We start from the raw sequence: 17,392 nt of genomic DNA on the forward strand, positions 1-17,392 counted from the left end.
GAGGGGGAGGGAAGTGGTTTGGGAGACAAGAAGTGAGGCTGCCTGTTTTCCAGTAAGTAATGGAGAAATTCCAGGAGCCAGGGCTAAATATACTTGGCGATCAATACAGAAATGGCTCATTGTGAATAATTTAGCTGCCTGGTGCAGTGAGAGTTTTGAAACTAAAGGCAAAAAGAGGCCGTGGAGGGAGAGAGGAAATAAAATTCTCCTCTGGTCATGTCAGATTCTTAACTTTTCCACTTAAAAGAACATAGTTATGATTATTGATCTCTCTTTTTTTTTTTTTTTTTTTTTTTTTTCCCCTCAATATATATCAAATGATAGCTAGGGGGTGTCATTCTATACAGTTACTTGGGTTTCTGGAAAGTAATAGCTTGTTCTGTGTCAGCAAAGTGCTTCCAGAAACTTTAAGATTGCTTCATGCCACAAAATGCATGATCTGGGAGTATTAAGTGTGACGTTCAGCCCCATGCTGTGGCAGATAAATAGGGTTAGAGTGAACAGGTGTGTGTACAGGTGTGTGTGTGTGTACGGTGGTGTGAGACAAAGAGTTGTAGTAACTCTTTAGAAGGGGAAGACACACGGGAGGGCTTTATTTTGTTTAGATGAGGATGGAATCTCTTAGAGCGTGTGTGAAAAGAGCAATTGTTAATAGTATCTATCTCTTCAAAGTCTGTTCTGGCTGTGAGAGCTGATAATTGATAAAGCAATACCATCCCGGCTTGAACAAAACAAGTAGAAAGTCAGGGGAAAAACTCTCAGATTAGGTAAAAATGTGAGAGGGGGATAGAGAGGGGTGCAGCCAGACCAAGATGATCCCAGTACTGCCTGCCCAGGAGGCAGCTGAATTTCTCTACTTGGATGATTAGCAGGAAGAGTTCAGTGCTTTGCTAACGAGCCCATGCAGTACACTTGTGCTCATTTCTCTTAGGCAGTGGTTGCAACAGCAGTAAAATGGGCAACTACTCAGGGCTTTAAGTAAGTTTAATCATTTAATGGTTGATACTGACAGGCGTCTTTGAGGGTGTACTTTTCTGCCTTGCAGCACTGCACTTTGACTATGGAAGCAGAGGCTGCTGATGGATATATAACATGTAAGTAGTCATTTCATTTGATTATTCTGAATTGCTTTCCTTTCCCCGCTATCCTTTCTATGATGCAGACGCCTGAAACTTTGGCTTCCTTCTGTGTGGTCTTTGCTTTGCGATGATGCTGAATTAATAGCATTTAAACTTAAAGTTTGTGTATGGCTGCAAAATGCATGGGGATGGGCGCATGGGTGAGTAGCTCTATGTTTAAATATTTACTGAGGATGAATGAACTTTGTGAACGAGAGAGAGTTCATCTTCAGAAATTCAAATTGCAGCCCAAAACTTTTTATGCCTTTCTCTATGCATTTCTCCTATTTTCTGTGTCAGGGCAAAATGTCTTAGTTTAAGTGCTTTGTTTGTCAGTTAACTGAGAGCTTTGGGGGAAAGGTCCCTATGGTGAAGTACTGTTTCAGTCTTCACCTGCCCAGCCCTGATTTTCTGTGTCTGCAAATGGAAAAGTAATCGTAACTTCTCTTGAGACCAAGCAGCTGGGGCAAGGTTTGTCACAGGTGTGTGTGTGTAGAACACAGGTGACAGCAGGTTTGAGGGGGCTGTTAAAATCAGTTGGTCAAACCTTTACTGAGAGTTCCATTTCTACAGGCTGTGGGAGACCTGGCTGGTAAGGGAGGGAAGGGCAGGGGCAAAGGGGGCCAGTGGGTTGTAGTTAATTATTGGGTTGCTGGGCTGAAGAAGGGGATGGAAACTTAACGGGGTGCTTGTTTTGTGAAAGCAGGTGACAATGAGCTTTCACCCGAAAGGGAGCACTCCGGCATGGCCATTGACCTCACCTCCAGCACGCCCAACGGGCAGCACACCTCCCCCGGTCACATGGCGAGCAGTAAGTCTCTTCTTAAACCTGCTTCTCTCTAGCAGCACGTTTGGGTTAGTCTGCTTCTCCGGGTCCTCAGCTTGCTTACTGGGTCTTAACCACTCCTGTAAGCGTTGCTAATAAAAGAAGGACAGGGTAGAGTTTTGTGGGTTTTTTTTTTCTTTTTTCTTTTCTTTCTTGTTCATGCTGGTGTCTCATCTAAACATGAATGGGATTACTAGTCTGAACTATCCCAAGGTGGCATTTGAGAGCTGGTCCTTACCTGTTCCAGGTAGGAAAACACTAGGCTTGACATGTGCTGGTTTTGTTTCATCAGGTTTTGAAATCCAAATGGAAATTGTTGCTGTTATTATTATTATTATTACTTACTTACTGTGCTTCCCAAAACAGCTTGAAGTAGTTTTATTTGAAAACAAACACATTTTATTTACAAAAAGGCTTTATTCTGGCAAAAGTATAAAGTTAAAATATCTGGGTTTAATGATAAGTTGTATTTTACTATTCCACATAGAAACTTTAGCATCCTGTTCATTACCTCAGCTTTGCCTTGGCAAGTCCCAAAGCGGCTGGGATAATTGGAAGTTTGTGGCACTCGGTAGTTGCGAGTCTAACACGCTGAAAGGATTTTATTTTAGAATGTCAAGGGAGAAATTGAGAGAACATAGAGATTTGGGAGTCTACAAAGAGTGTCAAATGCTGATAATATTTTCGTCATTATTTTCATGCTATATTTTGGAAGTGGATAAATGTAGTTTACACACATTTCATAAAAACAACATCCTTTCTTTTTTGTGTGAGTGCCATAGCTTGTTTTACTGTTGGTTTCAATGTTACATCCAGATATTTACCTTAAAATACCTCTGTACTTGTGTTCAGAAATAATGTAACATGCTTTCCTTCCAGTATACTTTCAGAGGGTTCCTCTGTATGTGATAGTAATTTTTGTTCTAGTGCGTGTAGTATAGATACATATTTATCTTTTTAAACTGAGTGTTTGTATAATACCTCACCAAAAACTCTGAAAGAAAAAGAGAGCTTTTAGGGTTGCTTGCTTTAAAATACACAGTGTGTTGCCTTCAGAGTCTTTCTTACTGAGAAAAAGGTACTACTTTCCTTTAAGAATTCTTATTTCCTCCTGCAAATTATGAGTAAAACACCATTTTTATGAGCCTTTAAAACTGAGGGTTATTGTGAAGATCTCACAATTATATACATGTTGCTAGAGAATATGATTGTTAATACTCCGGACTGAACTTTATATGACAACTGAACATAATTCAACATCTTTAGACAATTCTAATCCTGCTGCGCTGGGATTCTGGTATATTTTATTATGTTGTAAAAGTTTTACTATTCACTTTCTTCATTTTCTTTGTTTCCTTTTTATTAATGGGAAGCTTTCATCAGAAGGGAAAAAAAACTCCCTGTTTTAAATCTTCTTTATAATCTGGACTAAAAACCAGAGTCAAATTAGGGAATAAAAAGATCTAGGATGAAGTCATGCAAAAATACTTTAACACATTCAATATTTTCGTGCTCACTGTGTTAACATTTTCAACGATTTTTAAGCTTTGTTAGTTCTTGCAACACACATGTATCTGCAGCCTTGGTGAATATCTTATTTTTTTAGATGTGTTTTTTGGTCTCACAGGTGTCTCAGTTGCTTTCATCACTGCTGCTCTGTGTTAAACATGTGCTGCTGTTGAAAAATTAGGGGCTCTGCATGGGTTTCCTGAGCCAAGCAGAACTCAAACTTCTTAAATTTGTTGGAATGTATTTACTCTTTGCAGGCATAAGAATGTTTTGCAGAGAGGTAGTTTGTTCTGTCTTAAAGATGGAAAGTATTGATTAGAGGTTGTTGGCTTTTGTGGCAGCTCTTATGTTAGTTCATTTAAGGTTTTTGGACAAATTTTGAATCTGGCATGTGTAGACTAAATTGCCAGGCTGTGTTTTAGAGTTTTCCAACTGTTTTGCCAGGTACAGGAAATCCTTTTAAAGGTTCAGTAACCCAGGGGCCTGTGACCTCTTTTTATTAAATAAATAAATAAAATAGGAGAGGTGGAGGTGGGACAGTAAGGAGGATGAGCTGTTAGAAATATTTTGTATGAATTTGGTAGCTCCCAATGGATTGATCCATCATTGTAAGTGGAAGAAGTGGCTGCATTGTATTTCAGTGTGGTTTTACTTCTAGTAGAGTCCCTGAGGAATGATCTACTACTGTTGTCCTGCTGCTACAGCGGCGCTCAGGGCACGTCGTTCTGGCTGCGCAGGGTTTGCTGATGGAGGAGGTGGTACATGGATAAGACCCCAAATGGGATCACTCCTGGTTCTGTTGCCAGTCATCCCCAGAAGGTGGATGGCCCTGTTTAGCTCTGCGCTCAGGATATGCACCTGCAGGGTAGTGATCTAAGTTTTGACCTTTGTTCTTGCGTTCCATTGAATCGTTTTGAACCACAGCTCTTAATTTAGTCTTAATTTGTGTTTGGCTCAAACAGAGTCAAAACCATAAGAAGCAAATTTCTTGGATCTGTACCGAAATGACTGAGCGATGCTCTCCCAGCAACAGTAAAATTATGTGCTAGGTAAAGAGTTTTCTATGTTCATTAGCCTCTGGCAATCTGTGTTAGTGGGAGTTTTCTGGCTGGGCTACTGATGTTTTCAGGTTCTGTTCCAAAAGGTTTCAGGTTAAATATTTTGGCTGGTGTTGGAGAGTTGTCTACTGCATCTTTTAACCTATTATCATTTTCAAGTATCTAGACGGTATGTATGGGTTATGGATCGGGCTGACGCTCAATTTTCCTTGTGAATGAGATGATCCTGAAAGATAAATCACAGTAAATCGCCTGTCATAACTAAGTAATGATCTTACATATACCTTACGGTATGTATCTGCCTTTAGCAGAATACTGTATGTATGTTGGCAGATGCTCTGTTCTAGAATACTTTTATTGTAATTTTATGTAAGCAAAAATTTAAAATACATGTAAATAGTCAAACTGAATAGGTTGAGAGATCATCTCACTTTCCTCTACCGCAAACGACAAATTAGTGCTATACCTGCCGAGTGCAGATAAAACATTTACATAGCCACAAATCTGGAAGTCCAGATTTTCTTCTGATCTTCCATAGGAAAACTCTTCCAAGGGCTGACACCCAGAGCTGGGCATCAAAGGCCTGCTCAATTAACTTCGTGTTGGTGCTAGAGGGTTCCCTGCATGGCCCGAAGCCCTCCTCTAGACCCCACCGAGTTCAAGGCACTCTGTCTCATTGCCTTTGGTGAATGTTGAATTGGGCTGTAAATGATCAGGAACCTCAGAATAGGAACTGGCTTGCTAATTAAAAGCTGATGAGGAAACCTTATAAAAGAGGTTCTAAAAAGAAATAATTCCCAGTCACCTCTTCATAGTCCTATGCTGAGTTCATATTATAGTAGTTTGAGATACATAGTACTTTTTTTTTTTCCCCTGTAGGTTAAAATGAACTTACAAGAATGTCCCCTTTAGAAAGTGTAGCGGCACAGTTTGGTTAGTTGACTCAATGACTGCTTTGTATAGGATGAAGCAGTCCTACCTCTCTAAGGCCACTTGCCCAGTACCACATGGAAAATTGTCACAGCAGCTATTAGTATCCGACAGTCAGTGACAGAGGACATTTCCTCTTAAATTAGGAACTTTACCTTGGGTGTCCTAGATAACTTTCTTATCTTTGCTTTCATAGACAAAAGGAGCCGTTAAACGAAACAGAGTCAGAACAATCATAAATATCAAACCCAACATCTGATGTTTGAAACTGATTAAAATTGTGGTACGCTTTCAAGAAGGTGTTTATAGTAGCTTAAAGTGTTACTAAGTTATGAGAAATAACTTATGAAGAAAATAAGCATTGTCAACTGACTCTGCTGCAAATAATGTGGTGATTGCATCTTCTTCATGATGGGGAATGATTGTGCTGACAAAATAGCCATTGGAACAACAGTATTAAGCGTGAGTGATTTCAGCAGCAGTATTTAAGAGAACTTGGGCAAATTCTTACTACATAACAGAGCCAATACTGTATTCCCAGTGATTGGGGTAGGTTGGGTTGGACTATCAATTGCGCTCTTTTTTTTTTTTTTTGTAACTTCAAAGTCTCAAATCTTTCTTGATTACTTTCAGTTTTCAACTCTAAATTGTCATACAAGCCCTGTTTTGTCACAGTTGTGTTGCCCCGAGCAGAAAGTCTTGTGTACCACAGCTGTATGGATTAAGAAATTTAACTGTGGAGTCTGCTTTTTGGGATGAAAATGCGTAAAATTAGAGATTGCTTCATGCCTCTCCTACAGGGCAAACAAGCCTTGCCATTGCCAGGGTCTACGGCCTGGGCATGTGAGGCTGGGCCTTGCGCTGGCATTCTTTTTGGCTCAGTATGTGTTTTTTCAGTAGGATGAGGTGACAGAGGCTCAGCCTCTGCAAGAGGCTTGTTTTTTATAGGGAGAGTGGTTGAAGCTGGCTGGGCTGGGTTGGGCTGCACGGGGAAAACTGAGTTAGTGCTTTGAGGCAGTCACTCCCCTGACACATGCACTGGGGCATGAAGAATTCTGGCAGCCAAACTGCTGTGTTCTGAAGTGGGGATTTAGGTCTCCAGTTCTTCTAAATACCTTGCTAAGTGTGAAACACTGCATATGGTGCTAAAAACTTGGACTGGATAACCTCGAGATGCTGAGGAATCTCTTTCCTCAGCAGCCTTTAAGGAGTAGGGTAGTCTATTGGTCTAGATATCTTAAATCCTGCCTCAGTGCAGGGAGGTGGACTTTTGACAGTCACTTGAGATATCCTCCAGTTCTTTGTGTCTGACTTCTCAACCTTGATAGTTCGATGTTTAGAGAGCTGAGCTGCGGAATTTCACGATGCTGTCCGATATAGACGTACCTATGGTTTTACAGGTTGAAGGGTGGTGAAGATGTACTACATCAAGATGAGCTTAGACATCAGGGATGAGCTCAATAAAGTGCGGCAGGGAAATGGAAGAAGTGAGCTCCTTTGACATTTACAGAAGCAATGACTTTGCTTCAGTCTTTTAACCTCAGACTCCCTGAGAATTGCCAGGGGAATAATACACATGAGAGTTTTAGTCAATGGGTTTAGTTTTTTTGAAGTTTAAGGAGGAAAGATAAAATAATAAAAAAAAGAGGTGACGATCAGGCTTTAAAAAGAAATCTAGGGTTTTGTCCACATGTATGAAACCAAAGCTCTGCAGAGTAATGTTGCACTGTTTGTTTCTTTTTTCCTAAAAAAAAAAAATAATAAAAAGTTACCTGGAAATGAAATACTTGCTGGGCTGCACCTTGGGTTGTTGTAGTTTCATACACATTGGCTCAGATTTTTCACACTGGCATGGTTAAAATAGTGAATTAGTTCCTCTGATAAAAACTCTGTGCATAGATGAAAACTGAGTAGCCGCTAAAACTGCTAGATGTTGAAGTAACTGCTGTCTGTAGCTCACACTCCAACAGCAAAGGGTTCTCTTGTGTATTTTTCATATCTCCTGTCGCAGTTTCTCCACATTCCCTATGGAATCAGATACTCAGCTGCAAAAACATTCCTCTCTCGGTGAGTGTTATAACGAGGGTGGAGTGAAATGATCAGTTAATCTCATTAAAGAAGTTTTTATTCATTCTGATGGAAGTCTCTTGAGAGGTCATCTGCCAGGGCTTTGTTGCAGCACACACCTTTCTTAGGGAGCTTCTCTTATTCTTTTGGACTGTCAGCTTTGGTTAACTTTCCTTGGTCCACGCCCTGTTACAACACTCGCTGCTCTTGCTAACTTTGTAGTCAGCAAGTTTTCAATGTTCGCTTCTGGAATTTCAGTTCCTTTTCAGACGTGCCAGCAAAAAGAGCATTCCTCATCTTCCTTGAAACGCAGCACTTGGATAGCAGCTGGACGATGAGGTACCCATTAGCCCTCTGTCTTTTCCATCCCTGAATGTGGAGGCAGGTGCCACTCCTGTTGAATCAATGAGTATTTTCTCCTGGGGAACTGGATCGAGGGCTTGTTTCCCGTTCCTGTGGGCTACTGGCTCTGTCTGGTCCTCCAGCAAAATGATAGCTTGCAGGACTGGGTTTTACAGGTGAAAATGCAGCTACTTGTGTAATCCTTGTCCATGACTGAGAGTGAGCCGTGCTCATCCTCCTTCCAGTGCCAAAAGGGCACCTTGGAAGAGTGATGCTATTCCAGCCAGTAGGAAAAGGCACAGCCCTCTTCTACTTTTTCCTCAGTAATCCCAGTGAATGAAACTCTTTGGGGGATCCACCTTGAAGCTGCTCTGTAGAAAATTTAAGAGAAGGCTGTGCCACTGTTCTCTGTAGTAACAAGACCTGTTGCCAGGCCGGGTGTGGAGCCTGTGCCATGGCATGTTATCCCTTGCCTAGAGCAGCGAACGCTTGTTTGGAGTCCAGGCGGCTGACTGCTGCATCCCAATGGAAGGAAGCAGAGCTGATTATCACCCAGAAGTGATGAGGCCTGACAGGTATGGCTCTGGGCTAGGTGACAGAGGCACAGTTTTCTTCCTGACTCTTGTCATTGTAGGGAAGTCCCTTCATGTTTCTGTGCCTCTTTTTTTCCTGAATCACTCAGGATGGAGGTTTGGATGGTACATGTTAGGCCTTGTCAAAAGTAGGAATTTTATTCTGATAGCTGCTTTGCTTAGGGGTTGTTTTACATTTAATTTTTGCAGCCCTGTAACGAGACCCATTCAGAAGTGCCTTAATACCAGCGTAGCTTATTTCCTGTGCTGCGCAGGAATAATTGCAGTAGTCCGAAAGTACCTGGTTCTGCCATGATGACATTAGAGCAACCACAGCATTTTAACTCTTCCCATACAGCTGAGCATTACCAGGTCTCTGTGTGGACAAACCCCTATTTACACTGCCCAGCAAAATGTACCCTTGATCCGGAGCCAGGTCTACATTACTGGCTTCTGCTGGCACTGTGGGGTCAGCTTGTGGCTTTGAAGAGCTGTAATCCTTCACAGGCAGAGTGATGCTGGCAGAAGTTCCTGCTGTGAGCAGAGCTCTGGCTGGCCAGGTCATCTGCAAGTGGTGTTACAGGTGTTGCATTGGAGCGTACTGTAAAACAGGAGACCCTCTTCCTGGAAAAGCACAGGGTTGATTCACTTCCCTCATTTCTGTGCTGATAGGTCATTTAAACCTCTGTGAATTAGAACCTCCTTTTTGTAAAACTGACTTTTGCCTTCTCCACACCTCTTAATTTCGATGCTGCTTTCCAGTTTTGCAGTTTTTTCCTGCCAAGGCATAGAACCACAGAGGTGGTGGGGTCTGCGTGCATCATACATGTTCTTTTAGCTCACGGTTGCTCTGTGTTTGGCCTGTCTAGAGAGGTCACAGGGCTCTCTGTCTCCCCTTTGGTGAAGCCAGGATTGCCAGTTGGGTCCCCATACCCCCTCAGGAATCGGGGAACACCTGTAGAAGGTTGGAGGTCAGTCCCAGGACCAGGCTGCTCTCTCAGCCTTAGCGTGAAGCAGTGAATATCTGCATCTACCAGCCAGTGGTGAATGAAAACTATAGCAGAGTTTAAGTAGAGGGGAGAGAAGGGAAAGACCAGTGGGAATACTAAAGTTCCTTTCCCTATCACTGGGCTGGAGAAGGCCTCAGTTTTGCTGTCCACTCTGAAGCATTGTGTGGTGGGAATAGAAGACCCAGCCATGTCTTGGTACTGCTGATGTCAGGTGCTTTGTCCTGGAGGGTGGAAAACTGAAGCAGTTTCCAAAGAAGGCAGGACATACTGAAGCACAGAAAGTCCACTCACATGGTCTGCTTGTCTCGTCTCGTTCTCATGAAGTTTCCTCTTACGTGAGGAGGTAGGACAGTCTGTGTTTCATCTCCAGCTAATGGAAGATCTGGGCAGGGCTTACAATAGAGTTGCTCCATTTGCAGTTAAACCACATACGTGACAAAGCTTGAGTTTTCAGTGAATGGTATTTTCTTGTTTATCCCCTTTATTTCTCCACTTGAACAAAATACCTGTTATCCTAGAGACTGCTATGCTGTGACCTTCAATAGCAGGCTGGAGATTTCTCAGCTCCTTATTAGTCATGTTTCCCTTGCGTTCCCCTCGACCTCCAAAAACTCCTAATTCCATCAGAAGAAAATGATATTGTCCTGGTTTTTCTCAAGGGACGTTTGTTCCCTCAGTCCATGGAAGTTATGTTGATGAATGGCAGAGAAAGCTGGGTGGAGAAGCCTGGGATATGCCCAAGTCCATGTTAATTTTTCTCATCATTACTCTTTGATTTGGGAATGTGTGAGTGTGCAGTCGTATGAGAATTCACACCTACTCTTTCTTAGTCCCCAGCTCAGCCATCAGATATTTTGTGATTCCCTTTGCAAGCAAATGTGCTCTCTTAGGTCATGATCTAGCCATAAAGCACAAAATGAGAGAATTCTTGGTAAGTGTATCTGTGCATCCTTTAAACTCCTGCAGCGTGAATGAAACAACCGCTTCTGTCCAAAGAGCAGCAGACAGGATGGTGTGAATTCCCTCCTTTTGAAAATGAAAGAAGTTGCCTCTTTCCTGCTGTATAAAGACAGCAAGTCTTTTTATACAGAAGAGGTATGAGGTCTATTCATTGGGGAAGAGTAGCTATTTAAGTCATGGGTGGTTTAAAAGTTTCCAGGAAAGAGTTGCAGTAGATTGAAGACCTTGTTCTGTTTAGCAGCCAGGTCTGTGATAGGGGGAGAAGGCTCAGGCAAAAGTAAAAAATGGGGTTTGGTTTTGGTAGTTTTTAATCTTAGTTCTTGAGAAATTGATATCCTGCATTGTGTGTTTTGCCTTGTCCAGATAATGGCCCCTGAAGAGGAACAATTCTTATTAATTAGTGGGTTTGCATACTGCTTTTAATTGTCCGAGGTATGGCCTTTGTATTGCCTGTGCAGTGTTGTGGTGAGGGGCCTCTCTCCCTGCATCTCTGGAGACTCTGCAATGATCTGACACCTGTGCAGAGTTTGCCCGAGTGCAGAAATGTTTTAGAATACACTATTGGGCCTTAAATTCACACTGTACCTTAATCCTCATCACCTTTCAGATGTAGGCATGTCCTAGACATAGATGTGTGTAATAGTTTTACAGTTTAATCTCCCAAAATTGGGTCAACTTTAGTAGTTGTTTTGACCTTGTTACCAGCACAGGTGGTTCCTGGGTAAGTTTAATACATCTCCATGCAGCTGTGTGGAACAATGAGGGGGTGTCAGCTTTACTAGAAACCCCCCGTTTGAAAATTTCCTCTAGCTTAAATACACAGACCTCTCTCCATCACTGTTAGGTATTATCCTTTGGATAATCTATTCTTCTAGGCTGTAATGTAATAATATCTCCTCATTATATCATGCTTTTTCAACAATAAATCTTTAAGAGCTTCACAAAGGATGCCAGCTGAAGAGATACAAATGGGTGAATAAAATTATAGGCTGAAGAGGTGGAGAAAAATTAGAGAAATTAGTATGAATTCACCTCCTATGGGTGGGAGGCAGTCAGCTTCATCATTTTTGTGTGTGACTTAAAAATGTCAGATTACAGGTAGCTCTCAAGTTCAGAAGAATGATGTGCTAGTTCTGTATTTAAGGTTCAGGTAGTATATGACACTAGCAGACCATGAATGGTCTGTGGGTTTATTCTTGCATTCTTTAAAATTTGTATTGTTAGTTGCACAATTTCTTTATTTCTCCAAAATCCCATGCATTTATATGTGAATCCCAAACCAGAGTGTTCTCAGAGTATAAATGCTATCACCAGTCAGCTGCCCCCAAATTAACTAATACCAAGTAGAGAAGGTTGGCATCTGGAGGAAAAAAAACCCAAAAATGTGTCCAGCCCTGGTTTATGACAAGCTTGTACATGTGTGATGTGTGTAAATGTTAATTGAAGGCACTTACAGAGAGTTTCAGTCACATACAATAAAGATGTGCAGGCTTGAAAAATATTAGAATCATGCAAGTCTCATGAATTTAGGAAGCCAGAAAGAGGAGAGGTATGTGAATTGTGCCTCTGCTGAAGGAAAAGCTATTAAGCGCCACCCTTTTCAAATGTCAAATGCATGGGGAAAAAGTTGTTGGGAGCCAGTCTCTGCTAAGTGCTGCTCACAGAACCTACTTTTTGTTAGATGTTTGTGCAAAGTCACCTCGCTGGTCAGACTGTGAGACTAGACATGACTCAGGCTATCAGCATGTAACATGGTTTCAGGTTGCTGTCTTACTGCTCTTGGGTTAAAACGCTGTGAAGAGGTATTTGCTTTATTTCTCACACTTTTGAAGTGTTTCATTTATTTAATATCATTAGCATTATTGTTATTTAAATTTAGCTTCTAACTGGTAACCATTAAATATTCATAGAAAAATCAATAGTAGTGAGATTTTTGCTGTAGTAAATATATATCATATATGTATTCAAAACCAAAGCAAACTGCAGTGCATTCCAGGAAATAATCTATAATGATGCTCTGTAAAGTACTTGCTCATATTCATGTCATGATGCTTTATCTGTGTCCCAAGCGCAGCCATTCCTGCAGTGGAACCCTGGTTGGTTTTTTTTTAATAGCCCAGAACAACCCAGTACAGTGCCTTAGGAAAAGAATAAAAATAGTGTTTCCATTGTTGAAATGTGACTGATAATTGCAGTATAATTATCCAGGGTTCCTTAGTGACTGTATATGGGGAGATCCTTAAGTTTTATGTTGCACTTGATAGACAGCACCCCAGCAACAGCCTGCCGTACTAGGAGAGAGTTGTGCTGAGGTATCGGCTCTCCTTTGCTTGTGCCGATCGCTATAATCCATTCTGTTTTCTGAAACACGTGAGTGCCGTTCCGTGCCCCAGCTTGTCATGTTTTCCTTGCCTTTGCTGTGGCATCCCAACGCCCTTATGAAACTAGTGGTGTGTGAGAGGTCCCTTTGAGGAATTTCTGACGTGTCTCCTGTTCTGAGGTCAGCACTAGGGTCTGGGTGGAGGCAAAACCAGCCCTGTGTTTGGGAACGGGATAGTGTTTTTGAGAGAAGGTGGCAATGTGGAGACTGAAGATAATGCTTTAAAACCAATGCCTAGTTAAAAAACTAGGACTGTGACCTTAAACTGGCTTCAGAGGCAGGCTAGTCTTCATTGGAAGGCTATGGACAAAAGTATGAGTTATATGGAATGTCTGACGTGTACAAGACAATTTCTTTTCCAACTTGGGTCTCTGCACTGTTTTCTCATGCGACTGGAAATGGAATAGGTGTTGGTAGACCATGAAGTAGATGACCTGAATTAATTGTTCTGGCCAGGTGTTCTCCAAGCGGGAAAGCTTCCTTATGAGCTTGTGATGAAATTTCGATTTTTAATTATGGCTGTAGTTTATAATAATAATTCTAATTACATATGTAAACAGTTTAATCTACTATAATGTAATATGGTAACATTTGCTGAGCTTTGGCTGCTTTCTGACGGTGAAAATGTGCTGGTGGTTGTTGGCTAGGATTCAGAAACATTTGTCAAAATTTTGTGCCCTATGTGAACAACAAAATTTTGTGTGGATTAAGCAGTTATTAATTCTCTCCCATTATCTGTCAGATAAAACTACAACTAACTCATTAACCAAAATTAATCGTAAATAAAACTGATCTGTTGTTGAGAAGGCTAATTAGAACAGTAATTGTGTAATGATGATGCATTTAATTTCAAAATGCAGATTTAAAAGCTATTCCTTTTGGCAGTGATAGAGCAAGGTGTTCTGAAACGGAGCAGGATGCTTACCACTGTCGTCGTCCTCTTAATTAATAACACCAGGATTACTAGTGTCCCCTATAGAGCACTCAGAAATGCCCTAATTCTGCTCACATTGAAGCCAGTGGTTAAACTGGTTTTTTTTACTTCCGTGGGAAGAAGATGCTACATGGAAGTGCTGGTGTAAGACATTGCACGCTCCTGGGTTTACTACTGTAGCAGCACATCTGCACATCTGAGCTTTGGGAATACTGGCTGTGCTTTGGGATTTGCTACTGACTTGCCATGGAGATAGATCTGGAGTTTCAGGCCAACAAAACTGAATTATGACTCAACGTTTTAAAAATGATGGAGTAATTTTCCATGCAGTTTCATTACAGTATCTTTTACCCCAAGGATTATTTACTGTAAATTAACTTCCAGCAGTTTTTTTCACTGCTATATGTAATCTGGAATTTTAATAAGAAAGGAATTGTTTAAATAGGGTAGTGGTTTTATCCCAAATTGCTGCTATACAGTAAAATTAAACAGTAAAATTAGCATCACTCTAAAATCAGCAGTTGTACCTGCTAGCCTGTATCCACAAGTTCTTGATTTATTTTTTTTTAATCTGTTGTCGAAATACATTAAATGCTATTATGAGATGTTGGGGTTTTTTTGGCATAGTGTATTTTATTTTAACAAACGACTGTTTGAATCGTTAACAAAGAAATGGGAATTGGATACAGAATATATGATTCACCTTTTCTCATCGTTTGTAATCACTGTACTGATTTTTTTTTTCCTTCTGATTTCATTTAGAGGGAATTGCAGAACTGAAGCATTGAATTAATCTTGAGTGTTCCTACTAATCAGACTTGAAGGAAATATTGAGCATAAATGTTTTACCTATTTTATTTTTAACTTTTCTTTTGTGAGGTTTTTTTTTTTTTCTTGTGCTTCCTGGTTCATGGGGAGAAAACCCTACGAGCATGTTTTAGTTACATCACTAATATTAGAACTGAGTAATTGGGTGGCTTTGGCAGCAGTCTCGTTTATAAATTGTTGGTGAGCAGATGGCTCACCAAGTTGGCATGCCAACTCCAAACTTTCACAATCATGAGTCAAGTTTTAAATCGCAAGATTGCCTTACGTGCCATGAGATTTTTTTTTTTGTGTGTGTTTATTTAATAAATGTAATTCTCAATGTGTCTTCTCATTTCTGAGCTGTGTTTTGTACTGAAGCATGGCTTTTCAGCCATCTCTGGGCTTGGGAATGCCTTGTTTTCTTCATTTAATGAAAGTGGAGACTCTTGTAGTCACTTATCTGAAAATAAGTGCTAAGAAAAACCAGTAAATATCAGGCTAAGAGACATAAAAGTGAGACTTGGCAATCCTGGTTAATGTCAAATAGTTCAAATGGTTGAGATCATTCACAATTATACTTCTAGCAACTTTCGGTTTGTAGGCACAATAATTTCCTAGAAATAATTTGCTAATAACTGTTATTCTGGATATGCAAATCTGTGCCAATTTGTTTGTTCCCTGAGTGGAGGGCTTAAGCCGTTAGGCAGCATAGAGTACAAATGTTACATTTTGAAGTGCAAGGGTGAAGATTTTCTGTACGCAAAATGTAGGAATAAGAAAAGAGAGCTGAGCTGGAGCACTCAGATGTTCTCACTGTGAGCACAGTGAAGTTCCAAAGGGTCAGATCTTGATCCACTTGAGAATTTGGGCAAATATTACTGCAATGATGTTTTTATCTTTTTTTTTTTTTTCTTCCTTTTTAAGCTATTCCTTCAACTAAAATTAACATGGTATATGTGGGCTATAATGCATTGTGGGACCTATTACAGGATGATAATTAGACCTTATTTCTAAATGATTCCACTCAAAGCATGCTGTTGTAAATGCTAAACAACTGTGTTTCATCCATAATCATGTAATTGGTGTGTGCAGCTAATTAGTGTGTGTTCAATTTGGGCCCAGATTTTTTGGAAATGTCTCCTGTTCTGGTCCTGATTTAGCAAAGCTCTTAAACAGATGATTAACTTCCATTGGCTTTAATAGGACTTAAGCACATTCTTAATCAGGGCCATTGTGTCAAATCATTTCTCTTGGTGACAATCAGAACAACCTGCCAGAGCCGTAGTAAAAATATCTGTAGGTCCTCCTTAAATTTAGATTCATCATTTCTTTAACTTGTGAAGCATTTTGTTTCAGAATCTGAAACTCTGTGTAGATATCTTTTTAAAAAAAAAATCTATTTTTTTTTAAAGCAAATGTTTATTGTCACAATCTAATTGTATGTCTAAAGTTTAAAGATTTTTAACTAGCTTGGCAGGAGGCTGTTTACATAAAATCTGCTCAATACACCTTTGAGATGGAGAAGAAAATATGCAACTGAGAGTGCCTTGCTGGAATATAAATGTCAGTGCTGATAGATATCTGTGAGAGAAAATTTGTGTGGGAGTAATAATTTAGTAATAAAATAGGTCAAATTAATTCTTATGCTGAAGGGGATACCTTACAATAACCATTTTGTAATTTTATGTTTGACAGTTTGCTCTGCATTATGTGGATAGGTGGGGCCGAGATAATGTAATCCATTTCCAATTGTAAACAAGATTGCTTTAAGAGCTGCTGTAGTAAGATGCATGTTGGCTGACTTTAAGCTGAAAGGTAATTGCCTCTGAATATTAATGTGCATGTGGGGATTTTGTTTTTAATTCTGGGATTTCATCTTTGCCCTATAGCAGCTCTGAAGAGGCCCTTGTTTTCCCAAACCCCACTTTGCTGCTAATTGAAGCTGATGGCAAATGTTGCGCTTTGGGCCTTTTGCTTTTATTTTACGTGGCCAGTGTACCTGGGAGAACACTGCTTTCTTTGGCTGTTTTTGTTAACCACCTTTTGAGTAGATGAGGTTTTTTGGAGATGCTTTTCCTGTCCTACAGCATCTATATCTAGTTCCTGGGCTAGGGGAGGAATGATAGGTTGTGAGAAAGGGGAGAAGTTGCTGCACTAATTGAATTGTAGCCTCTTAGAGAAATGAAATGAGAGTTAAGGTGCTGATCCTGTGCTGTGTAGCTAGAGAGCTTCCTCGGGAGTAATTCAGGACCTGATCCAAAGCCCACTGCACTTGGTGGGACATTCTCCATCTAGTTCCACGTACTTTTGCAGCAGACCCCTACAACAGGGGCAAGTTGTACATAGTGATAAGCTTAATTTGGGGGAAACATCAACTGGCTGCATTTGTTTATGAAATTGTTGTAGGCAGGGAACAACCAGATTACAATCAAGTTGTACCTCATCTTTCCATTTAAATTCTAGCACTTGGCTTCTACGAGTTATTCTATTTATTACCTGCTGCTTACAGCGAGACTCAGCACTGGGTACAGTGGGCTTGGGGTTGAGCAGGGTGTAACTGCAGCCCTTCTCCAGAGCAAGCTGCAGTCGAACAGCCCTGCACCAGGTTGAAAATGTGCTGTGTACTGGGTTTTAACCTGCACATGTTTTAATGGCACTGGATGTGTGGGCTGTCATTAGCTAGAACTGTTTAAAGATGTTATGACTGGCTCACGGCAGAGGGGTTGGAACTGGATGATCTTTAAGGTCCCTTCCAACCCAAACCACTCTGTGATTCTCTAAGTGCCCCACATGTCCTTCTAGCAGAGATGACTATTCCTAAGGCAAGCATTCAAAGCAGAGTTCAGTCAGTGTGCCTTGTTCTCTGTGGCAATGCCAGC

At 40.7% G+C, this 17,392-nt stretch overlaps 1 protein-coding gene across 5 annotated transcripts in view; it reads left to right on the forward strand.

Moving 5' to 3' along the window:
* Positions 1–420: 420 nt before the first annotated feature.
* Positions 421–17,392, forward strand: part of LOC104530441 (zinc finger protein Helios) — a 109,446-nt gene continuing 92,474 nt past the window's right edge. For 3 of the 5 annotated variants that reach the window (XM_029086746.1, XM_010175019.2, XM_029086747.1), the window contains exons 1-2: positions 1,061–1,094; positions 1,825–1,929. In XM_029086746.1, coding sequence (XP_028942579.1) covers positions 1,061–1,094; positions 1,825–1,929 — 139 coding nt within the window. Of the gene's footprint in view, positions 627–1,012; positions 1,095–1,821; positions 1,930–17,392 lie in introns of those variants that run through there. The other 2 variants (XM_029086745.1, XM_010175020.2) reach the window with 2 other exon arrangements.

The sequence above is a fragment of the Antrostomus carolinensis genome, unplaced genomic scaffold (genome assembly GCF_000700745.2).
Source record: "Antrostomus carolinensis isolate BGI_N321 unplaced genomic scaffold, ASM70074v2 scaffold24929, whole genome shotgun sequence".
In the NCBI taxonomy this organism is placed as follows: domain Eukaryota; kingdom Metazoa; phylum Chordata; class Aves; order Caprimulgiformes; family Caprimulgidae; genus Antrostomus; species Antrostomus carolinensis.